The 25,851-nt window shown below is 38.4% G+C and overlaps 1 protein-coding gene and 1 pseudogene across 1 annotated transcript; both read left to right on the top strand.

Moving 5' to 3' along the window:
* Nucleotides 1-7,121: 7,121 nt before the first annotated feature.
* Nucleotides 7,122-20,805, top strand: LOC118810043 (annotated as a pseudogene).
* A 2,957-nt stretch (nucleotides 20,806-23,762) lies between these two features.
* Nucleotides 23,763-25,826, top strand: gins1 (GINS complex subunit 1 (Psf1 homolog)). Its single transcript, XM_036574079.1, has 7 exons — nucleotides 23,763-24,005; nucleotides 24,480-24,544; nucleotides 24,705-24,803; nucleotides 24,904-24,994; nucleotides 25,074-25,190; nucleotides 25,318-25,392; nucleotides 25,489-25,826. The coding sequence occupies exons 1-7, from the start codon at nucleotides 23,931-23,933 to the stop codon at nucleotides 25,555-25,557; spliced, it is 591 nt and encodes a 196-aa protein (XP_036429972.1). The 5' UTR covers nucleotides 23,763-23,930; the 3' UTR covers nucleotides 25,558-25,826.
* Nucleotides 25,827-25,851: the final 25 nt, after the last annotated feature.

The raw sequence follows: 25,851 nt of genomic DNA, 5'->3' as shown, positions 1-25,851 counted from the left end.
CTGATAGCTAGTGTGTTTCTACAATAATAGAAAGAGACAGGCTTTACATTAAAAAATTTAACACAGGATTCAGGGAAACATCTCAAATTAGATGCTTTTAATGTGAGTTTATAAACCTTTTTCTAAAGTAGAGCCGTCCCAAGTAGTATTAAACTTTGTATGTGAAAGTGAAAATGTCACACTAGAACAATCCTATAGAGATGCTAGTGGAAATTAGATTTATTGTAGCAACAATTAAACAAAGCCTATGTGAAAGGCTGGTTTCCTGGAAATATTCCTTAAAATATTAACTCAAATATTAATTCCTGGACAGGGATTAAACCTATTAATGTACTGCATTCAAAATCCAGTGTAGTCCAGGACTAGGCATAACTTGCATACCTTCATGATCATATGACCAAAAAAAAACCTACTGAAACATCCTATACTTTATTTTGTGCTAAGTTGTAGAGATCACCACAGGTACTATTGAAGTTAAATTAAGCTTCCAAAAAACAAAATATATACTGCCCATCCTTAGTACAACCCCAATTCCAAAAAAGTGGGACGCTGTGTAAAATGTAGTTAAATGTAAATAAAAACAGAATGCAATGATTTGCTAATCTAATAGACCCATATTTTATTTACACTGGAACATAGAACACATATCAGATGTTGAAAGTGAGACACTTTACCATTTCATGAAAAATATTAACTCATTTAGAACTTGATGGCAGCAAAAGAAACTTACAAAAACTACACTGGGCCAGAAGGCAGACAGAGATAAATCTATATAGAGCCTAAAACACTTGCTCAGAAGTGACCAAAAAGCTGTTTTTGTGAGTTTGTTTTACGTTTTTATGACAGTTTTTGCCCTTGTGAAGCTTCTCAGAGTAGGAGTGCTGACCTAAGTTAAAGGTCAGAGGTCAAAAGTGAGGTCAAAAAGAAGAGATTTTGATCCTAGGCGGGCTTATGCTTAGATTAATGAATATGGGCCCAGATTAAATGTGGGGGGCAAAAGGTGAAATAGAGGCCTGTCACAAATATTATATCATTGCCTGATCATAATTATTATCTAGGCTGACTGCACTCAGTTTTTAATGCTTTTATTTGACTACAGTTGTCAAACACGATCATTAGCTTTCACAATCATAGTTGCAACAAATGGAAAGTGAATCAGGTGCATTTTCATCCAGATCAGTAATATGGCAGCAGTCAGTTTATTTATTTATTTGAGCTTGAGCTGTGTCTGTCTTCAGCTGGAAGCTTCTAAGCAATGACAGCTTAGAACCAAGATGGCTAATAAGCCATAGCCTTGTTCTCTATTATCTGGACACAGTTTTAAAAAGAAATTGCTAATTGTAATTATTTATATGGCAATTACTGGTCAGCTAAAATGTAATTATTGGTTCAGGCCTAGTGAAGTTTTGGTTGAGAGAATTTATAAAATGTTCTCTCCCCGTTCACTCTAGTTCATAATATCTGTGTCTGTTGAACAATGGCCACGAAAACACCGAAGAGGACAACCGAGCAAGAGTAAAGCTCAGACTGGCTTTTACTCACTGGTGAGAGCTAAAAGAGATACAAGGATGCAAGACAGTCTCATGGCTAAAGAGAATACAACAAAAATCCAACAGCAGAGTATAACTTACATCCCTGTTAAGATTGCAACACAGGCTGTAACCTTATCCCTGTCTCACAGAGTTTTGTAGTTTTTCCAGATGTTGAAAGTCATACTTCCTAGCATGCAAAGAAATAAATTCATCTCACGCCAAAAAGTTTGGTCAGTCTTGCCAGTCTCAGGCCAAATAAGACTTGAAAGTTGAAAGCTCCTAATAAAATCCTGTAATGTTACTGTACCTTGCAAGTCGGCATGGCTCTTTCTCTTCTGATGTTTGCAGGTGTTGTGCCAAATTCTGACTCCCTGGCAGAATCTGACTCCCCTTCACGTGCCTGCAGGCCTAGGGACACTATGAATTTACACTCCCCATCTCATGGTCTATAATCTATAACCTTATAAACCTTTATGTTTGTACCACCTTATCAATGTACAGTTACTAGAATAAAAAAAACCCTCGTGCTGTTCGCATGGACCACTGTGTATATTGATGAAGTAAGAACCCGTTTTTGTTTATACTGAGGGGCTTACAACTTATGTTCTTAACTAGAACTAGGCTGGTCAGCTAGCTAACGGGTTAAAAGATAGCCAACTGCCTAAACATCCCCACCATTAATATCACAGGCTTGAATTAAAGTGCTTACGATGTGATTTACTGTAAAACGACAGTATAAAAGCCTAAAAAATATCACTTGGATTACACGCTTTAAATGTCCATGTTTCAGCCAGAAGTAGCGTCAAACCCAGGCTAAATCCCAAATGACTCTGTACTGCCTAAATAGTCCATTAGAGAGTAATATTCTAGCCTCTACAGCCAATAGTGCATCATTTATTGAGTATGGATGTGGCTGAGTCTCAAATGACTATTTCTTAGCTAGCTGTATTTTGCACCATTGCGGTGCAGGATCCAGCACTTAAATTCTTACATAGTGCACTGTGAAGGGAGCAGGGAGCATCTGAGATTTAGGCCCAGCACATTGGTGCTAAATTTGACTCATGGTGTTAATTTAGTGGCTAAAACGTACGAAAGTTTTTGCAATAAACAGTGCTGTGTTATCATGTTTTTATACGACAAAAAGTTTAAAAAATCATGAAATGACCACAGTAGACAGCGATGGGCAACCGAAAGTTCTCCTCGTTCCGCGGTTCATGGTTGCAACCTCATAATTATGTGCCGTTGCCTTTTGGTGCCATGACTACATGTTGACAACTTGGCAAAATTCCATGGAGTTCCATGTTGTCACAACGTATGTGTTTGCTGGGGAGTAATCAATAAAGCAATAAGACAATTGCTTTATTACCAGTGGAATTTTGCTAAGTTGTCAACATGTAGTCATAACACCAAAATAATTATGAGGTTGTGACAATGTTGTGACAATGTTTTGACAACCTTGTTCAGACAACGTAAACTGCATTACCTTTTGACAACGTTGTAGCAACGTAGTAAGAAAATAGACAAAGTTTTGACAGTGTTGTGTGTTTGCTGGGTCCTGTGCAGTTTGAAGTTCCCTTCCAACTGAACATTTTCACTCTATGGTTTGAATCACCCTTTAAATGTCTGTGAACTTCACTACTACGAGGGCAATTGGAACGCACGTTGAGACTTTCGGCTTGAGCTCTCAGGAGGACTGAAACTGCACATGCGCTGTCTGGAGAGCCGCTACTATGCGGAAACCCAATGCTTTGAGGTGATAAAATGAATTAGTATGTTTTAAAATAGTAAAAGTATGTTTTATTTGTGTATTGGCTCAAAGTAACATATCTTTATTTTGAATGTAATATTATACTCAATATTACTACATATATGCTGTATCATTAAGAAAAATGTTTTTACTCAAAGTAATTCTTCTTGCATTGTTTTTGAAATTATGAAAAGGATTGAAATGTGATACAATGCACTTTAAATCAAAACTATTGTACTGCAATTGCTGCATGGAATTCCACATGAAAAGTGTACTGAAACCATCTAAAACAGCAGTGATAATTCAGTAAAACATTCAGTTATAAACAACTTCTGCTTGCAAATACAACATCAAGAATAAGAATAAGCCCAATATACTTTTTTAGAACTAACTCTTTCCAATAGGAAAAACAAAGAAAGCAATGACATTTCAGGTGTTAAAAAAACGATGATCCTAATAAATTGTTTGTTTAATGTGGGGTTTCCCATTCCTGCTTCTGTTGTATACACTTAAAAAAATACATAAAGAAAAGTTCTTCAAGGTTCGATGGTAAAGACAACAGGCTCACCAACCTTTCTTAGGAAGAAGTTTCTTCTTAAAACCCATTTACACAGTTTTCACAAAGATTCTGACATTCACCAGTGTTTATTTATTTGGGATTTGTTCTTAGGTAAGAACAGAATCTACACACACTCAAGAGCACAAACGTGTGAACAATTCTGCAGTTTAAAAACATGAATCTGATGTAGATTTTTTTCTTGGGATCTTTCTCAAGAATATTTTTAAGAAAAAAATTAAGATATTGGTGAATGAGGCCACATGGTTATATATCACCAAAAAGTGTCACAAGCTTGACATCATAACCATAGCAGAGTCCTTCTGGTGCTATCTAGAACCATTCTCAAACGTACAACCATCTACAGCACATTCTCCATTAATCTGAAGAATCTTTTCAGGATGCAAAGAACCCTTAATTATGCATATGGTTCGCTGAGTGAAAGTGGGAAATTTCAGATCTGCAGTTCAGGTCTGTTTGAAATGCTGCAGGCAGTCTGTCAGGACTGATAGGTGTCTTCTTACTTGAAGGGGTATAATAATGCACTCCAGATCCCAGTGAAGTTAACTTAGTAGTAGTGGAAAAGTTCTAAAATAAATAGAAAGGTACAACATAAAATATCAGTACAAAGTAATGTCAACATTCGCCCTATACATAACCTGAACATTAGAATAAAGGCAGATACTCCGTTTTAACTACATGGCGTCACTTTGACCACACGGGGGCAGTAATGCAGCATGAAACACTATGAAAGGCCACCAAAGCACTGTAGCACAGAGATTAAACCAGAGCCGGTTTATGGGGAGCCTGGCCACTTACAGTTCTCTAAATAAACCAGCAGTACATTTGTTTCTCACAGATGTGAAAAATACATGATTACAACATCTTAGCAACTGATTAGCATCGTATATTTATCAAATATGCAGGCAAGCAAGTGTATATACGGAATATAATGTCGGCTAACGTTAACCATGATTGTAGGCATGAGCATCTACTAAACACAGCAGAGAATATTAGTCATATCTACGCAGAGAACACAACTTGTGGATAAACAGCAACTCAAATGAGTAGAACCACCGTCATGACGGACAGAAGAAGCCTTTGGCTTGCTGGATATCCGGAGTTCAGGTCCGGCGGCAGAGCAATGTCCATCTCTGCTCGGTTAATTTTCGTGCAGTGCGTGTGGACAGAGCATGGACATGTGCAGCACTCTGACGGGTCAGAGTTCAGCTTGTAGAAATCCCACGACCTTTTGAACTTTGTGTGTTCATGGTTCTGTTATTAGTCCTTACTGAAGAACCCTCTTTTTATGAGTGATACTCAAAATATGCTGATGTATAGCTCTGCCAGAACCAGTCATATGGATGATGAATTGTGCATAAGGACAGTTGTTAAAAAAAGGCCTGCATCAACCCAGACTGTAAAACTCACACCAACTAGCACTCCTCGCGCACACGCATGCGCTGTCTCGGTCCTCCTGAGTCGCGCGCCCCTGACCTGTAGTATGCTACTAAAGAAGAGTAGCATGCAGTATTCAGTATGTACTAGTGCCGCAGTATGCAGTATACAGTACACAATACTACTTTGAACACAGCCATAAATAAGACACAGTTGGTTTAAGGTAAATTTTGAGCTTTTTGGCTTGCCGTATCTGTGGTGGCTTTAGGCTTACAGCTTTGTAGCTGCAGGACAGTTCAAACCAAACAGGATTCAGACGGACACGTAAGTTCAGAACAACTCAAGGACACTCAAACAAAACCACGATGAGCAAACAACCAAGAGATGATTAGCGATTGATATTCAAACATTACATAAGATACCAAAATGAAATTGGATGACGTGGAATTTTAATAAGCACTGATTTTGTGAATGTTCCCACTATATATATATATATATATATATATATATATATTTCAAAGTAATTTATCAAATTTTTTTTGCAATGTATGAAAATGGCCAAAAAATATATTTCTTAAATATATTTTTAAAATACATTTATTTGTGTTTATGTTTTTAAATTTTATGTAGTGTAAACAAAGGTTTCAGATATAACTAAATATACATGAACTGAACGAATGGTACTGTGTTTTGCAATGCACTTTGCAATAACCGTTGTACAACAAGATATCAAATCATCAAGCTGTATTTTCACAGTGTATCAATACCTACAACACTTGCTTTTGCCATGTTAAAGTTTCATTTGCTAATACTTAAAATCAAGATACTGGAATACAAATTCATTTCAAAATGTATAGCAATATATGCAAGTGTGTGTGAATGTATATGTCTGTGCATCTGCCCTGTGATGGATTGGCGACCTGTCCAGGGTGTTTCCTGCCTTCCGCCCAATGAAAAGGATAGGTTCCAGCAAACCCCGTGACCCAGAATCATAAGGGGCGTAGATAGTGTGTGTGTGTGTATGTCACATATTTTTTTCCAAAGGGTTCCACAGTTCTCCACTGCTTCTCATGACCTTCCTTTTACAGTTAGGCTGCAACCAGACCTATACATATGTCACTATATAGACTACTTCACTATATACACTACATTTAAAACTTGTTTTATTTAATTCGTTTGTGGTTGGCCTGCTATGGCATTGTGTCATTGTACCACAACAAGGGAAATGACTCTTTAGCCTCTTTAGGTGATATGTCAGACATTTTATTTTTAACTTTTTTTAAGAAAAGGACACTGGGCCTCATTCCTGCCGTTCTTAAGAAGAAATTTCTTCATAAAACCCACTTACGCAGTTTTCATGAAGATTCTGACATTCACCAGTATTTTCTTATTTAGGATTTGTTCTTAGGTAAGAACAGAATCTACACAGACTCAAGAGCACAGAGGTGCGACCGATTCTGCGGTTTAAGAACATGCCATGAATCTGATATAGACTTTTTTTAAAGGCCTTCCTCAAGAACAAATTAAGAAAAAACTTAGGAAGATACTAGTGAATGAAGCCCATTGTTTGTTGAGACCCTAATTCTTAATCTCCACTGATGTAAAAGCTATATAATTATATAGCTTGTCTCCTGAACAAGTGAAGGTGCTGTGCCTGATAAACATCAGCTCAGTGGAAGGCACAAAACAGGTGCGTGTTGTGTTGTGCCAGTTCCTCACCTGGACATTTTTGACATTCATGTTGATCCACTGGTTTGAGGATCATATATACTAAGAACATTTTAGGTTGTTGTCACTGTCAAAATAAGTATGTGGTTAGGACAGATGTGGATGACCACATAGTGCTTACATTTATATTCCGCTGAAGGGTGATTCGTTCTGTTTTGAGATGTGGCTGTTTTGGATTGGAGGACTTGTGAGTTGCCTTGTAGAGGCTGTGTATGGTAAGAACAAAACTAAAATATATGTTGTTATCAAATGCCTAATAATCATATAAATCATATAAAAGGTTTGTTTATGAACACCAAGGAGCCAGTGGTATTAAGCCTAGAGCTTTTGAGCTGTAGGACTGTTCAAAGAGGCTAATTTAAATTGAATCCATTGCCGGCTCGAAAAAAGAATCACTTAGAGCTAGAGTAATGACCTCTTCTGCAGTATCCTAAAAACCCAAAGCTCCTCTACCAAACTGAAGATGGATAGGCCACAACCACCCCAGCTCCCCCAACTAAGAGTAGAATATGACTAAGTTCAAAGAAATCTGTCAATTGTTGCAATTATTACTATGACATTCTGGACAAAAAATAACCTCTATCTAGCTGCCTGGCATGGAGCCTCATGTTTAAGGCACATGAGTTCAGATCAACTGCAGGACACTCAAACAAAGCCATGATAAATAATTAACCAAGAGATGATTAGTGATTGATATTCAAACATTACATAAGAGTAAATTGGATGCCATGGCATTTTAGTAAGCAAGGACACTGATGTTGTGAATGTTCCGCAGTTCTTCACTGTTTCTCATAACCTTTTTACAGTTGCCATTTTTACAGTACCATTACTGTGCCATTGTACCACAACAAGGGAAATGACTCTTTGACTGCTTTACCTAAGAGGCACCTTCACACCTTTGTGCTCTTGAGTGTGCATAGATTCTTTTCTAACCTAAGAACAAATCCCAAATAAGAAAACATTGCTGAATGTCAGAATCTTTGTGAAAACTGCATAAATGGGTTGTAAGAAGAAATTTCTTTTTAAGAGGTGAATGAGGCCCATTGTTTGCTGAGATCATAATACTTCAACTCCACTGATGTAAAAGCTATATAATTATATAGCTTGTCTCCTGAACAAGTAAATGTGCTGTGCCTGATAGACATCAGCTCAGTGGGAGGTGCATGTTGTATTTTGCCAGTTCCTCACCCGGACATTTTTCGCATTTGCATTGGTCTACTTGTTTGAAGGCCACATATATAAGGACCTGCAGAACATTTTAGGTTGTTGTCACTGAGGTGGTTTGTGGTGTTCTGTTTTCAGATGTGGCTATTTTGGGGGGGAGGACTTGCAAGTTGCCTTCTAGGGGCTGCATGTGGTAAGAACAAAACTAAAATGTGTTCATGTGGTTATCAAAGGCCTAAGATTCATATAAAAGAGAAAATGATTTGAATATGAATATTTAATGTGAAATGTGCTTATTCAATAATAGATCATTTAATATCCAAGTTATTTAGACCTGAGGAATGACATTTTGCTCCAAAATTGAGGAATACCACTTGACTTGCATGCATATATTTGCATGTTCTTGTTCTTGATTTGTATTGAATGACTGGCAGGTGCTGATGTGTGCTATGGAGAACTTGGCTGCTTCCCTGAATATCCATCAAATGGCAGTTGTGTAAGGCCCCATGGCTACGTTCCACAGAGCCCTGAAAAATCAACACCGACTTTTACCTCTTCACATGAGAGAATCCTGATAAATACCAGGTAAGTTGATGTGTTCTTCACTGCCTGACTTTTAGACCTGCAGCAGAATTTTGTTTTACCCTGCACAAACCCATCAATTTTGTTTTACCCTGCACAAACACATGGGGCAGTTGTGGGCTGGAGGTTAGGGAACCAGCCTTGGTTCGATCCCCTTAGCTGACAGTATGTGACTGAGGTGCCCTTGTGCAAGGCACCTGACCTCCAACTGCTCCCCGGGCGCCGTGGATAGGGCTGCCCACCACTCCGGGCAACTGTCTAGTGTGTGTCTTCACTAGTGTGTATGTAGTGTTTCACTGCACGGATGGGTTCGATTGCGGAGGTGAAATTTCCCCATTGTGGGACTAATAAGAGTCACTTAATAATAATAAATTAATCAGGCAAGCCTCCTGTGAGTTGATTCAGGTGTGTTTAAACAGGGCACCATAGCAATTCCTGACCTGTGCAGATATCAACATCCTATATCTATATGTAATATTGATGCGTTTACATTTGGACAGTAACAAATTGGTTCAATGTATTTGCTATGAAATTAAACATTATGCACTTTATCTTATCTACTTCATGTTTAAAAACATTCAGCATATAACCTTAACCATGTGGTCTCGTCCAGTTACACTGACTAATTAATACAGTAAGCAACTTCATACTAACTATGTGTCAAATCCAAACACTGAACATTATCAGGTATCTTTGTAGCCAAAATAAAGTGAATCAACAGAAAAAAGTAATATGTTTTTTCCACAAACTGTCTTGAATGTTTTCAGGTAATCAGTGCAGACAGAGATTCCATTGCTGGATCCAACGATAAATCACATAGAAAGACTTGTTTAATAATCCATGGATTCATTAGCAGAGGAGATGATCCCTTGCTCCTGGACATGTGTCAGGTATACACAAAGTGGTAACTTGTCTAATCAACTTTCATAGTCATTTTTCTTCTCTATATTTGCTAAAAGATAGAGTATTCTGACAGTTTTCTGTATTATTTTAACTTTAAAATAGATAGAATAATGTGTGTCTCTCAGGTTATGCTGACCGTTGAGGACGTAAACTGTATCTGTGTGGACTGGAAATCCGGTGCAAGGACACTCTACTCACAGGCTGCCAATAACATTCGAGTGGTCGGTGCTCAGGTGGCCCAAATGATTGCTATTTTTAGGGTAAGTTGCATAAAAATTACTTGTAACCTATTGCTGGCCTATGATACTTTATCTTTTTGGCAATTGGTAACAAACATGATGCATCAACACCAGTTTGACATGAAGTCTGTTATGCTTAATAAGCTTGGCTCATGCTTGAACACCTGCACTCACAAGTTCACACAGCCAGCTAATAAAAGAGCAAAGTTTAAAGCAGCAGAAATTTCACACACTAATTTGTTTTATTTCCAGTCAAAATGGCCATTAAGTACAAAAAAGCAGGATATATTTAACAGAAAATTATACAGAAGCCTCAACAACTACATACACTATATGGCCAAAAAGTATTAGGACACCCACTCCTAATCATTGAGTTCAGGTGTTTCCGCCACATCCATTGCTACAAAAGCTACTTAATGGTTATGCTTTTCAAACGAGATATCACATACACAGAGATAAATCTAAACAGTTCTTGAGCATCATAAACATTTGTCAGTGTTTTCCTCACCCCAACAGGACAATTTCACGCAGAGTCCTGACAATGTCCATGTCATTGGGCACAGCCTGGGTGCACACTGTGCTGGAGAGGCTGGCCAAAGGACTCCAGGGCTGGGCAGAATTACAGGTACTACACAGTCAAGTCAGAGACACTGTCAACAAAAAAAATTGAGATGCCCAAAGTAGGGCGTCATGATGGTAACATACATATGATAATATACGGTATGTAAAAATGATGACTGTATTTCAAAGTTATGATGAGTTGAAAAATTGAGATGCCCAAAGTAGGGCGGTATGACGGTAATATATATATGATAATATGATATATGGTATGTAAAAATGACGACCGTATTTCAAATTTATGATGAGTCAAATTTCTATTTCACCTCTGAACGAATTTCTATTCAAAGTTCGACCTGCTAATTCAGCTCTCTCCCAAACCCCATGAGGCCACGCATTAGTAAGGCATGATCTCGTTCCCACGCCTTTCTAAGTCTTGGCCATGACTTAATTATCTCATTCCCACGCCTTACAAAGTCACACATTATTTTTATTTATATGGGATGTCACCAGCAGGGCTCCGTATGTCAGTGCTTTAGTTAGCCAGAATCAAATGTGTTCTGTGGTGGGCAGAGCTGTTATCATGCTAGCAAAACTAAGGCTAACCAGTTCCTCTCTCCAAGTTACCCCCCCAACCTTGAACTGTTGAGCAGCTGAAATCCTATATCAACAAAGCACGGGAAAACATTTCACTTTCAAAACTACAGCAATTGATCTCAGTTCCCAAACGCTTACAGAGTGTTGTTAAAAGAAGAGGAGGTGAAACACAGTGGTAAACATGCCCCCGTCCCAACTTAATTGGAACGTGTTGTTGGCATCAAATTCAAAATGAGCATATATTTTGCAAAAAACTATAAAATTTCTCAGTTTCAACATTTGATATGTTGCCTTTTACTATTTTCCTTTATAAATATGGTTTAAATGATTTGCATATCATTGCGTTCTATTTTTATTTACATTCTGCACAGCCAACTTTTTTGAAAATGGGGTTGTATTTTGTGTTACTGTACATAAGTGATAAAAGCCACATATATGAATATATTATAGTGGCCTGTACTAATATCTGAAACATTTGTCTTTTTCTTCAGGCCTTGGAATGCCTCAGGCTGTTGGACACAAATGCAGGAGAGGAGATGCCTGGCTGTGGCTTGACCAGAATCTCACAAAATGAAGACATTGATGGCATCTGGGAAGGTGCGACATCATACTGCTGATATAAAATGTCCCTTATATGCAGTTTTGATCAACATGATCTCATTAAAAATGCATGATAGTTATAAAGACAGCCAGTCATTTTGTTGTATTTCATACAAATTAGGGGTGGGAATTTCTAGGCACCTCACGATTCGATTATGATCCAGAGGGCCGCAATGCAATTATAAAACAATTTTCGATGCATCTTGAGGCTTCTTTTTTTCTATACAGGATTTCTTTTTTCTCACTGTGTGAGGACTTGGTACTTTTAAAGCAAAGTATTTGTAATGATCCATAATGAATTTACTTCCAATATCTTTTATTAATAAAACAAATGGAAGTGATGTAGCAAGTGAACTAGAAGGCTCTTATTCACTGCTCTTGTATGGAGCACATGAGACACTGACTGATACTCATCTGTAATAAATGCACAGTTACGGTGACATAAGATTCTGTGGCATAGATGTCCAGGCAGCACATGTTACAGCCTTCCTACCCGTTTTCTTTAGTGATTTTATAGCTTCGGTTTTGGTCTGGTTGTAGAGAGAGTGGGGATTGCTGTGTCAGTAAAATATCTTCAAGACGGGACGTGTGCAACATAGCACGAAAGCCCTGGTTCTCAACAACTAAGAACTGGCGTTCAGATTGCAGGTCACATAGCAACGCAGCCTCGCCTATGTAGTCACTAATGAAAAGGCAAACAGAGAGATTTAAGACGAACATTTGGAGATGAATGGACTTATTTGCATTTCTAAGCACTGCAGCTGGTTTCCTGGTTCGTTAAATCTGCAACGAGAGACTGTCAAACACTAAAAAGTTGTGAAGCTAAAGTCAGCTTCTCGTTCGAATTGTCCCGTTCCATCTTAAATGGTGCCATATTTACATTCAGCGCCTCAGTCAGAATTTAAGGTGGAATGGGAAAATTCAAATAAGAAGCTGGAAAATGAGAAGCAACTTCAGCCTCGTAAAACAGTCGAACGTTGAGAGACATTTTACAAGAAACTATTAAACTTTTGAAGAAAAGTTTTCTGGCGGAAATGGGGGGAAAGCGGCTCTGCTTTAATTTTCACAGAGGTAAAAATTAAAGCAGAGCAGTCTGTGTTTTCGTTTATATTTTTTAGCCTATACTAGGACATCAGCACATACTGAGACATATTGGACATAAAATGTTGTGGTACCCAAGGTGGGTTGATTTTTGTTGAAAGGACAAAATTTCTTAACATTTGGGTTGTCGACTCCTGACCTAACCTTTTAATGCAGAGGGTACATCAAAAGACTACGGATTTCTCAGATTTCACAGAGTGTCTGGGCGCTGCACTTCTGCACTTCCGCACTTCCAAGTCCCGCCTTTCGCGTTCCGTCAACATTACATTATAAATTAAAATTTACAAAATCAATTTTTGACATTTGTGATTCAGAATCGTTCACGTCCGCATTGAGATGCATCTAAGAATCGATTTCCCCCCCATCCCTAATACAAATGATGTCTTACAAAAGATTACATCTGCTAAATGCACACGTAAATACTGTCAGGTTTTCCAAGAAGGTGGCTGATGTCAACTCATATGTTATAGCATGTTATAATCCGTAGCAAATTCTAAGCAAATATGCAAAATAGCTTTTATCTATTTTTTCTTAGTCATAAATCTATAGATGAAGAAGAATTTGTCATTTTAAGCATGTCACTTTATGTAACATGATATTGCTCATTGCAAGAATCATGAACTAGGTTGGTTTTTCCTACTGCAGTAACAGAGCCTGTCATGGTCATAAGCAGTCATGGTGCTGTTTCAGCCTCAGTTGAAATCTGTAGCAATGGCTGGGGAATGAAGCGGAGGCTCAAGTGATGGCATTTGTGCAGTACCATGGGGATGGGCTGGAGGGCCATAGCTGAATCTGCTCTGGTTTATTCCTGCGGATTAGAGGCCGTGAGAGAGCCAAAGCTTCATACCTGGAGCTCTTTGAGTGGCTGATACTTGAGCTGCGGTGTGAAGAAGTCACAGTGATCCTCTCTCTCTCTCTGCACTTCTGTTCTTTCCTCTCATGTTGCACATCTCTATTCCTTATTTGTTATTTTTCTAGGAACCCGTGACATTGTGCCCTGCAACCATCTGAGAGCCTATAAGTATTACAGTGACTCCATAAAAACCTCTGCCGGATTTCTGGGATACCCCTGCTCTAACTACGCACAGTTTGAGTCTATAAGTAGGATCTCTTCAGCTTGAAAAGCACAAACCAAGCAGAATGTATCAATAAAACCAAACAGAATGTATCTGTAAGACCAAGCAGGTTATGTCAATAAAACCAAGAAGGCTCTATCTATACAGATCTGAATAAGACATCTTGCGGTATTCTTAATTTGAATATAACTCTATAATTTCATAAGAATGCCTGTGCATCACAGGCTTTAGAGTAGGCTGGGAACAGGGGTGGTGTAAAGGAGGGACCACCTGTCGTCGCACATGACATTGATTCAACATTGATTTGCTAAGATTGGTATGGGCAGAACCCCAGTGGGCTTCATTCCTGTCTGCTGGTGGGCCTGCATCTGCAGTTGTCCCTGCAAATAACACTTTATCCCCAGTTTGGGATGCATCCCAGCTAAATAGTGCAGCAAACACACAGGGCATGACCTCAGGTGCCTATGATCTCCTCAAGCTCTGATGTCTCTGGGTCACTCTTCTTGTAAACGCCTGCAGTGTTTTATTTCTACATCTAGTGGACAGCTATAAACTTGCCTGTTCCCACACTATAAAACAGGGAAAACTGCTGTTGTCTTCATATTTAGATTTACAGGGTGATGACTGAAGAAACACAAAAGATGAGGGTACATTTTTAAAAAGCCTTTGAGCGTTCACTTTAGGGTTCGACCAATAATCGAAGTCCATATAAAACATTTCTCTGATTATCGCACTTGTACTTGCTTCCTTGCTGATTAAAGCACCTTGTTTTGTTATTTATTTGCATATCTGATACGTCCACAATCATCAAAACACATTTCTGTAGTCTGGACCAATGTCCCGCCTGCGAAAATTCTTTTTATAGAACATGCACAGATATGCAGGAACTCATTTCTTAACATTCACTTAACATTCACTAAGCTCCACACAGAATGCCATCTGATTGGCAGAGCAAAACACGGCTTTGCTGAGGCAGAGTCGACGCTAATCGTGATCACAAGCACCACAACATTATTTTACAATCTTTACAACCACAACCAACTAATATACAATATAAGCTACTAAGCAATATTGCTGAGGTAACTATGTGACCATTGTGATAATACTACTTGGCCTTTCTGTGTTTTGTTAACTCCAAGCGAAGGGCAGTGCACATTCATTTTTCACAGCGGGTTTAATATTTTAGGTAGTTTCACTTTAAACACTAACATCTGAATCAGGCCTGACCTCTGAAACTCACCTTGGGGACTCTCATGGTAACCCCCAAAATCTGTTACATCTTTACTCGTCGAAAGCCACCAAAACATATTTCTTACCAGACTTAGAGTGTGTTGGATGCCAGGATGCCCTGAGCCAGGTGATGAATGTGCTTGTCAAGTGGGTAGTTGGTGTCTGTTGTATTTGGTCCATAATTTCCCACCTAATAATAATGAGGCCCCTCTAACCAATGCCTCCATTATTCCAATGCTGCCTTAACAGATAATAATTCTCAGTTACCAACATCATAGTTTCGTTCAGTGGGAGTTTTCTGGAGTAAAAGGCACATAGGTACATTTTGGCAGGCATGTTGTGGCATTGTGACAGTACAGCCCCTATCCCTGTGTCAGATGCATCCACTTCTACAATGAAAGGTAGGGTGGTGTCTGGATGTTTCAGAATTGGGGCAGTAGTAAATCTGGACTTTAGTTTCTTAAAGGCACAAACAGCGGCCTCATTTCACATTAGGGATTTGGGTTTTCCCTGCAGTAATGATGTCAAGGGGGCAGCATTGAGCTGAAACCATGAATGAATCTCCAGTAAAAGTTAACAAACCCTAGAAACCTTTGTAATTGGGGAATTGGCCAGTCTGTAACAGTTTTTTTTGTTAGTGTCCATCTGTACCCCCTGAGCACTGATGATGTAACCCAGAAATAAAACCACAGATTTGTGTAACTCGCATTTTTCCAACTTTACAAACAGCTGATGATGTTATAGTCGTTTCAAGACGTGCCTGACATGAGTGATGTGTCCTTTTCTTGTGTTAGATCAGGATGTCATCTATATATACTATGACTGATGGGTTAAGCATGTCACAAAGTACTTTATTGATGAATGATTGGAACACGGAGGGAGCGTTTACCAGGCCATATGACATTATCGTATATTCATAGTGCCCACTTGTAATGACAAAAGGTGTTTTCCATTCATCCCCTTCACGAATGCAATTTAAATTATAGGCACTATAAATGTCCAATTTGTTGTAAATTGTGGCTTGGCAGATTTGTTCTAGTGCAAAATGGTCTCAACCCACCATCTTTTTTCTCAATAAAAAAACACGCTGCTGCGGCTGGGGAAGAAGAGGAATGGATGTATCCCCTTTCTAGTGCTTCCTGAACATATTCTTTCCATTGCAGCGGTTTCAGGAATGGAAAGGGTGTAGACTCAGCTCTTAGGAGGAGTGGTATCTGGCAGCAAGTCTATAGCGCAGTCCCAAAGATGATGAGGGGTAATTGCGCAGCAATTGTGGACCAAGAGAGGGTGGGGTTATGGGTGGCTAGCCATAGGTATCCTAACACAATGGGATTTTCAGGAAAGTTTATGAAAAATAATGATGCCGTTTCAGTAAGAAGCCAATGGTGAGTCTCATGGGGATAGTGGTGTCAGTAATGGTACCTGTGTCTATAGGTTGGTAATCTTTACCCTTGGTTTTAAGAGGAGATTTACAAGGGATGATACAAATGCTCAGTAGTCAGACTCGAAGGGATTGGCAATACTTCATACCAACTTGCTGGGTCTGGGGAGTATTTAAGGTGAGACTGATTAGAGAAGTAATGAGGTACAGGTGGCTTGATTCTGGAAGCAGTGCTAGTACTCGGGAGAGAGAGACCTCTGATGGACAGATGGGGAATGACTGACACAGTGACCTTATTTCTGAACAGTGACTGGATTTTATGATACTGAAACCTGGCTTTCAGTTCATATGGGGCAGTTTCCTTGATTGAAACTGCTCCTCAGAATTATGATTTTATTCATAGTGCACAAGATAGTAAGAAGGGAGGTGGTTTAGCTGCTGTTTTTGTTCAGTATTTTTATTTGCAAAAACATTTCATTTGGAACGATTTCTTCTTTTAAATATGTCGCCGTTCTACTTAAAGGTCAGGAACCAGTCTTGCTGGTGGTTGTTTATCGTCCACCCAAATACGGACCCGTTTTGTCTGTGTAACTAATCATGATAGGATTCTTCTGACTGGTGATTTTAATTTTCATGTTGATGAAGCCTCAGACAAAAAAAGCTACTGAATTCATGAAACTTTTAAACACATTTGTTTTTACTCGGCACATAACTAGTCCGACAAATTCATGGTCACACTTTAGATTTAGTCATGTCACAAGGGTTATTTATTAGCATAAATGAAATCCTCTATATTGCCATCTCAGATCACTACTGTGTGTTTCTTAGTATGTCTGCTGACATGAAAAACAGAGAAACAAAAATGCAGAAAAAAACAGCAGCTCTACATTACAAACCTCCTCTACATCTTAACTCGGCAGTGCATGATATGATCAGCAATTTTAACTGTTAGCTAAGATCTATTTTAGATGCACCAGAAAAAAACCTTGACCACATAAATTTATTATTTGCATTGCATTACTGACAGTTTAAACTAAATGCAATTGCTGTATCATTTAATTACACATCTGCCACTAAATCTGCTACATACATGATTTACCTGGGGTTTAAGGCAAGACTAAAAGTCTCAGATTTTTTAATATTCCATATGCTAAAACACCTTTCATAAAGATATTTAATTGGCTTCCGACAAGGCTTAAATCTTATGGCAATATTGTCTAATTAACCACATTTAAGTGAACTGCATTCAGTTTTACATCTTTGAATATCTGTTAGATAGATTTTGTTATATTTTAACAGATGCAGAATTACTCCAGTAGACTACATGTAACAGAAATATAGTAGACCCAGTGATGTGAACAAACTTTGAGAGAAAGAATAGAGACAAAAGTATAGGCTGTGAGATTTTTTGGAAAACAGGAAGAGTAATTTCCATTAGGCTTATGTAAAATATGTTATTGATTGTTTTATAAATTTTGATTGATTCATGATGATTCATTTTTTAAAGTAGTAAGCAACAAGAGGCATTCTCCATGACAGGATATAGAATGAGATCTGTTGTGAGTTGGTCTGGTCTGATCTTTTTCATCTTGCCTGATTAGGCAAAGATGTTCACATTAATTGGCTGTCAAAACCGGCAGGCGGAGCTCATTACCTTATTACAAAACAATGCTTTTCACGTTGTCAGAGTTACACAAAGCGTAATTTACGGCGTTTAAAATTTCTGCATTAAAACATCATTTAAGCTAATATTTAAATGTCAAGAGACAGTGTTTCTGATATACTTTGCGTCGTATTTTACGATGTATTGAAACATTATTTTGTATTTTGCGGCGTACAAATGTCCAAAGCGCCGCGTTTTACGGCGTAATATAAATAAAATGAATGTGGTTTAAGGCAAATTCTGATTCTCTTGGCTTGGCGTACGTTTCCATCAAATCATGCAAGATGTTTTCAAAAGCCAATCAGAATACATCTCATACACTCCACACCAGCAAACTTGCAGAGAGAGTTACCATTCTGTAATGTCGCAAAGGTTTCTCAAATGCTAGAGGGCTCTCCCAAGCGAGTCCAAACTGATTGGGTTAAGATGCAGCATTTAAACATTTGAATGCTTAAACATTTTTAATGTAAAAGAAGATATTCATTTTCTGGACACAGAATAACATAAAACATTTTAACACTGCTGTTGTATTTTTAAGAGCTTTTGAACTCGAGTTATCAAAGTTCAAAACGGCGCTTCATGTATGTTCATGAGCCAGTCATCATCAGCCAGTGAGCTGCTCCACTCACCCACCAATCAGCACTTATTAGCAGTAATGGCAGCATTGTACTGCCCAAAATCCGTTTGCTGTAGAAAAAAGGAAACATGCAGGTACGTTTTCTTAGTTTTTAGTGAAGTGCATCCTTCTACTTTCTAAAATTAAAGGAAAGGTTTGGGCAAGTGATTGGAACTATTTTTGCAGCCTATACTATGTAAAGCTCAAAGCACTTTATTTTTCGTGATGTTGTAATATTCATTTAATGCAAGTAAGAGTTGCATTTTAATCATTTTTTACACTACAAACCTCAAAATTATGGTGAACATCGGCCCCAAATATCGGGTTTAGGTATCCTTGATTACTAATAATTAGTATCAGTATTAAATGAAACCTAGTGGTCTTTGCCAGTGGGCACTGACATTCTGTTGGCGATGGCACAAGTAGACTGAAACAGCAATTAGAAAAATCATATTCATTGTGCAATCAATATGTTCAGTCACTGGCTTCCCAGGTCAAATTACATTTTGTTGATTTTCTAGGTGAAAATATACATCCTCTAGAGAGAACACACCTCTGCACAATTTAATGTACATTTACTGTACATTTGCTCAATTTAACACATTGGAAAAACATAAAACATAAAATATGGCCTGCAAACGTTATTGCACATTTTATGCTTAATTTTTTCCAATATGTCAAACACAGAAGAAAAACAGAAATTGTGCACAAATATTTGCAGCAAATACCATATGTAAGTACTTTGTAGAGGTGTATTAGTAGTAATAATATTTCAGAAAATCATTTTTCCATTTTCTGTAACATTATTAACAAGAAATATAAGTCATTTTGTGGATAACAGTTTGTGTTTGTTTTTGTTCCTTAGGGACAGTGCTTCCCTTGTGCTGATGGTGCGTGCGCTACCATGGGTCACTTTGCTGATGCGTTCCAAGTACCCAGTGGAGTGGAAAACATGTTCTATCTGAACACTGGCAGGCATGAACCCTTCGCATGTAAGTACCTGTGGGTATGCAGGCCTATTCATTAGAAACCTGTTCCAGGCATACCTACATACACCAGCCTGTACTATTTTCTAGATTAAGAAAATTTTTGGATTTCACTTGAATACCCGACATACACGTATTAACATTTACTGGTTTTGCTGGACTAAAAAGACCCTGGTCAATAATTTATGTGATCTCTGGTTTCATAAGCAATATTTGAAACTCCATGTTTTTTCTCTAGGTTATCGCTACAAAGTGTCCGTCACTATCAATGGCACTGAAAGCGCTAAAGGCTACTTCAGTGTGGAACTGTACGATTCCAGTGGAAATACTCACCCGTATCAGATTTACAGGTGTGCACTATACAGTCCATAATTAACAGGTTTTATGAAATGTTTTTCATCACTTTTTTGTGTTAGTTGTATATGTGAAAAAATATGTACATTTCAAAGGTACAGTTTACAATGCTAAAGCCAGTCCTATGGAATTCACTGTCTTTGAGATCATTTTGAAACAGGACAGATAATTAAAGTCATTTCTGATTTGTTTCAGTGGCAGACTGACTCCTGGGAAGACCTACGAACACCTGATCGATGTGGAAGAGGATGTGGGTGATCTGAGTAATGTGACGTTTTCATGGAACAGTTCTTGGCAGAGAGATAGAACCTTCGGTGCCTCTCAGATTACAGTGCAGAGAGGAAGGGACGGGAGAGTGTGAGTTTCTCTGTCTGTCCGTCTCTGGACCGCCACTATGGGGCAGGCATTTCCCTGGTTTGAACTGTAGCAATAAAAAGCACACTAATTTAATGGACATGATTTACAGTTAAAAAGTACACACAGAAAACTAAACAGTAAGTTTTTGCAGCACTGTAACGGTAACACCAGGCTTTGCATGGGGATTTAAAATAAATAAATAAACAAATAAATAATAATACACACAATAAAAAATGAAATCGTAGAACTGGGTAATGGACTCAGCGGAAGTAAAGGGCAACAAACTAAAATCCTTTTCCCCTCTCTTTTTCTCTCTTGCTCTCTCACAGGTTTACTTTCTGTCGAGAGGGTCAGGTGCAGGAGAAAGTCCGCCAGACACTGAAAACCCTGCTAATGAAGATGAAGTTCACATTAGATTATTCATCTTAATAAAAGCATTGATACTAATCTGGCCTTATTTCATCTTTTGACAATGAGCTCTGGTGTCCTGAACTTTCACCTGTCATGATTTCACTGCTGTTATAAACCAGATTTCTCTGCCCGTCAGCTAATGACTGAAAGCAGGATGTTACTTCTGTGCACCCTCAAGGGTCTTTGGAGGCCCCCCACCCCACACTCTGACAATAATGCAAAAATATTTTTTAAAGGACTGAGCTTGTTTATTTAAACTGCGCAAAAAAATCATGTAAACAATTTAGTTTAATTTACCCATTAATTATTGCTGTTGTCGGAAGAAAACCTTGTATCTCCATTTTTGATGTTTTTCAGTTTTTGACATCATTTGAAAATGCCTGTTGCCCTTTACATTGTATGTAAATTTCATGATGAATGGACAAAATGAAACGACCCAAATGACTTGGAAAAAAGTCTGGTTCCATTGACTTACATTAAAAGTAAAGTATGTTTTTTTTTCTTCTCCTGTAAAGTTACCATTTTGGAGATGCAAGGTTTTCTTCCGACAACAGCGTTATTCAAGAGCTTCATCTAATTTTGCACCTGCAGTGGACTGTCCACAGATTAATGCACCTCACTTATATACATACATTGTACAGAGGTGGCAGAAGTACACAAGTGCCTTACTTTAGTAAAAGTCCTATTAATTCAGTAAAAAAATACTTAAGTAAAAGTTGAAGTTTGACTTTTTTACTCAAGTAGAAGCATAAAAGAACATGCTTATAAATGCACTTAGAGTAAAAAAGTAAAAGTACTTCTTTAAAACTCGTCTCTAATTCAATTTTTAAACAGGATATTTTTCTACTGAGAGTTCGATAGGTACACATCCATCAAACTGAGCGTACACAATGGTTAGAACTGCATGCATCATCCACAAAAATCCACACATCTAGAGCACCCAAATATGTTCACATATTTGATTTCCCATACAAGAATTAGAGATGGATATTGCTGGAATCTCTACTGAGAAAAAATATGACCTTTTCTAGTTTTTATTTCAGCAGTTAATACTGAACAAAACATCAAATTTTGTTTGATATTTTATATATATATAAAATTCTCTAAGTGGCCAGGACCGGAGTGGGACTTGTGGAGTTACACACACACACACAAAGCATGGTAATGACCTGCAATGTCATTACATCCAGCCTTATCACTCTACATATTCCAACACTTCCTCTGATACAAAACAGTAGCAACCAATCAGAAAGTGGCTCATACAAACACAACCAACTACCTTCACTTTGAAGCATGTTCACCACAGACAACTTCTACACAGAAAAGATGACAAAACTAGGTTAAATAAGACAGCTGAGATATACAAAGTTAAACCTACAAAGTTGAAGTAGTACAAACTTAAAACTTAATTATTATTAGCCAAAAACACAGGTTACTGCCACAGTGGGCAGACCCAAATGAAGACGACATGAAATTTAAATCAAACACGTGATGCAGCTGATGTGCGAAGACGAGGAAAAACAACGTAGCAGTCTTAAAAACCTAATCATTGTAGAGAAAAGCAAATTGCCATGGCGGGCATGAAACATGTTTATGGTTTATGTATGTCTTACCTGTATTGACTCGATGCACTGGAGCAACGTCCGTACAGACGTCTGAATGTCACTGCTACATCATTTAAGGTGGAACGGGAAATTAAGCTAACTTCAGCTTCATCTAATCTCTATCGACTGTACAAGTCTCAATTACAGTCAGTAAAGCAGGGATGTATCACTTGAGACAGGGGCTGCCTACATCAATACAGATATACATTTGGGTGTAATATTTACAGTTTGAGCGTTCTTGTGCTGTGAGTTTACTCAATAACTCGCAGTAACTGACCCAGTGTCAGCGTGATGACATCTGGTGATGTCAGCAAAGTATGGACGTAGTGGGCAAGAGGCAAAGCTAGGCAGAGGCATGGCCATCCCAGTTATGGAAAGTGAGAGTGAGCCATCATTATTAAAGCTAAATCTAAACGTTATAATGACCATTTCTCAGAGTATTTATTAAATGACACACGAGAAACACACGCTTGTGCTCTTGTTTTTATGTATTAATTTGTATAATTTACAGTGATTCCTCATCAGTGTCAGTGCCAGTACCACTAACCTAACTAGTCTTCAACTCGACATTCTTGCGTCTGTAATGGTGTCTAGTTCTGTCGTTCATCTAGTCAGTAAGGAACGTCATGCCAGAGAACTTGTGGAGAGGAGAATTACTCTGCATTGTCTTCCGGTTTTCTCAAACACTACAGGGCGCCCCCGAGTGAGTCCAAAATGAATGTTTTAATACTGCTTTTAAACTCGAGTTACAAGAGTTTGAAACGGCACCTCATGTATGTTCATAACGTCAGTGAGCGTGAACAGCCAATGAGCGGCTCCGCTCGCCAACCAATCAGCACTCACTAACAGTAATGCCCGCCTCCTGCTGCCCAAAACCCGTTTGCTGTAGAAAAAGGGAAAGTATATAGGTAAGATTTCTTTGCTTTTTTAGTGAAATACGTCCTTCTACTTTCTAAAATTAAAGGAAAGTTCTGGGTGAGTGATTACAAACTATTTCAATTTTTTTGTTTTTAGCCGTTGAGCGCCATTTGCTCCCATTTATTGAGGACTCACTCGCGCCCTCTGCTGTTTAGCAGTCCTGTTTTTGATATAACGGCGGGAATAGGAAGTGGCCAGGCTCCGCATAAACCGGCTGTGGTCATGCCTACTTTCAGAGAATCTGCTTGGGATGCAGACTTTAGCAGATTTTGCTTGTGGAACGGGTGTGACGACATTAACAAAAAACCCTAAATGAGCCCGCATTTTATTACTGTTTATTTTATTTTGATTATTTACTTGTTCTTTGAAATATCATCCTAATTCAAACCCACAGAAATGCTAAAACCGAATCAACAACCAGTTCACTTAAAAGGGAATTTAGAAGCTAAGTCGGCAATACGTTTAATTTCGCGGGAAGTGTTGTTGATCTGTAAGGTCCCACTTGGCTTTCCGTACTTCTCGAATGTATCACGTGATCAAAACAAAGGCATTCTCCCGCGAAAATCGTGTGTGCAAGTTGTAGTGACGGACAGCGAGGGAACATCGCAGAATAACAAAGTTGGCTAATAATGTTCTGCGAAAAGGCAGTCGAGCTTATTCGAGAGCTCCACCGGATGATTGATGGCCAGTTACCTGCTTTTAATGTGTGTATAGCAATCTAATTTCAGCCTAAGTTTGCAGTGCTAACGTCAGCGTTTATCTTAGCTAAGCTAGCTAATCTGCAGACATTAATAAAACGTTAAATAGATAGGAGTTCAGCAAAAGTCAGCTTATGATATGTTATTAGTTAACTATGAGACATGAGTTAGCTTGGCTACATGATTCGTTGTCATATTGTCCTAGCCATTATATGTGTTGGCCCCTGATTCTGTTTCAGGCAGTCTATAATAAGCAGGAACTTTAGCTCTTTTTGTGCTTTCAGGTGGCTTCAATAGCTACGCCGAACAGTAAACACGCAGTGTAAGACAGCTTAGTCTTTTTCTTGCAGTTCCTCGTGTTTTCCACAGTGTTATTATGCTTAAATTGCACGTAAATGTTAGTGTGTAGGACCAGCTCATACGACCAAAGTTGATTTGGATTTCCAGCAGACAGCTAATAAACGGCTTTTGTCTCAATAGGAGGACAGCATTCGACAGGTTCTTGAAGAAATGAAAGCTTTATACGAGCAGAACCAAAGTGACGTGTAAGATATGAGCTTTATTTACTTTCTGCTTCCTTTATTATAACCCATATTTTGTGCAGTTCCAGGTGTGCTGCTATGTTGTGAGCATGTAAGTGTTCCCTCACTATAGCTGAACACAGTATTGACTATGAAATTGAATTTCTTGTGATCTCCTTAAAAGGAGTGAAGCGAAGACTGAGGGCAAGAGTGAACTGATACCAACCATCAAGTTTCGTCACTGCTGTTTGCTGAGGAACCAGCGCTGTATTACAGCCTACCTGTAAGTATTCTACATCCTCTTTGTTTACCTGCACACAAGAACAGACTGTACTGTCGCCAGAGTATGATTTTCCTCCTACCTGTCTGTTCTGCTTCCACAGCTATGACCGCCTCCTTCGAATCCGTGCTCTCCGATGGGAGTATGGAAGTGTGTTGCCCACAACAATTCGGTTCCACATGTGTGCAGAAGAGGTGCGATTGATTTTTATTGCTAATGCCAAGTTGTTAAATTTTTCCTTGGAAATGTAATAACTGTTAATTAACTGTGCAGTTGGAGTGGTTCAATCAGTACAAGAAGTCCTTGGCCACCTATATGAGGTCACTCGGAGGGGAAGAAGGGTTGGACATAACACAAGATATGAAGCCTCCTAAGAGCTTATATATTGAGGTGAGAGGAATGGCTTCATTAGTCATAGAAGATGAAGCTCCAATAGCAGAAATATTTGAGTTCCTGTCTGAGTTGATTACTGCACTACAGTAAGTGTTGTTCCTCTCACTTGCATTTCTCTCCTCAGGTACGCTGTTTGAAAGACCATGGGGAATTTGAAATAGATGACGGTACAGTTATACTCTTGAAGAAGAATAGTCAGGTATAAGGACTTATACTAGTACATTTTATTAATAACATGCTTTCCTGCCTGTCATTTGTTAGCCAATATATTTACACCCAACTCTTGTCTTCACAGCATTTTCTGCCCCGATGGAAATGTGAGCAGTTGATTCGACAGGGAGTCCTGGAGCATGTCATTTCTTGACTCGGATGGGCTGTCTTTGGTTACTTATGTCAGTTCAAATTAGCAGTTATCTTTAAGTATTGACATACTCCTAATCAATGAACACATCTATGCATTTAAATTTAAGAAAAGACCATTTTTATACCATGTGGATTTTACTGTCAAACTGCATACAGTGATTACACAATGAAAATCTACATCTCACTGTTGACATCTTAACAGGTCTTTTTTTTTTCCTTTTTGTTGCTAAAAACAGTGAAGAGAAATAAAATTACAAGTTCTGCAAGACAGTCAATGCTTAATAACTTAGGAACA

The sequence above is a fragment of the Colossoma macropomum genome, unplaced genomic scaffold, assembly GCF_904425465.1.
Source record: "Colossoma macropomum unplaced genomic scaffold, Colossoma_macropomum, whole genome shotgun sequence".
Classification (NCBI taxonomy): domain Eukaryota; kingdom Metazoa; phylum Chordata; class Actinopteri; order Characiformes; family Serrasalmidae; genus Colossoma; species Colossoma macropomum.
Note: the sequence above shows the minus strand (reverse complement) of the source record. Positions and strands in the feature narration are given on the sequence as shown.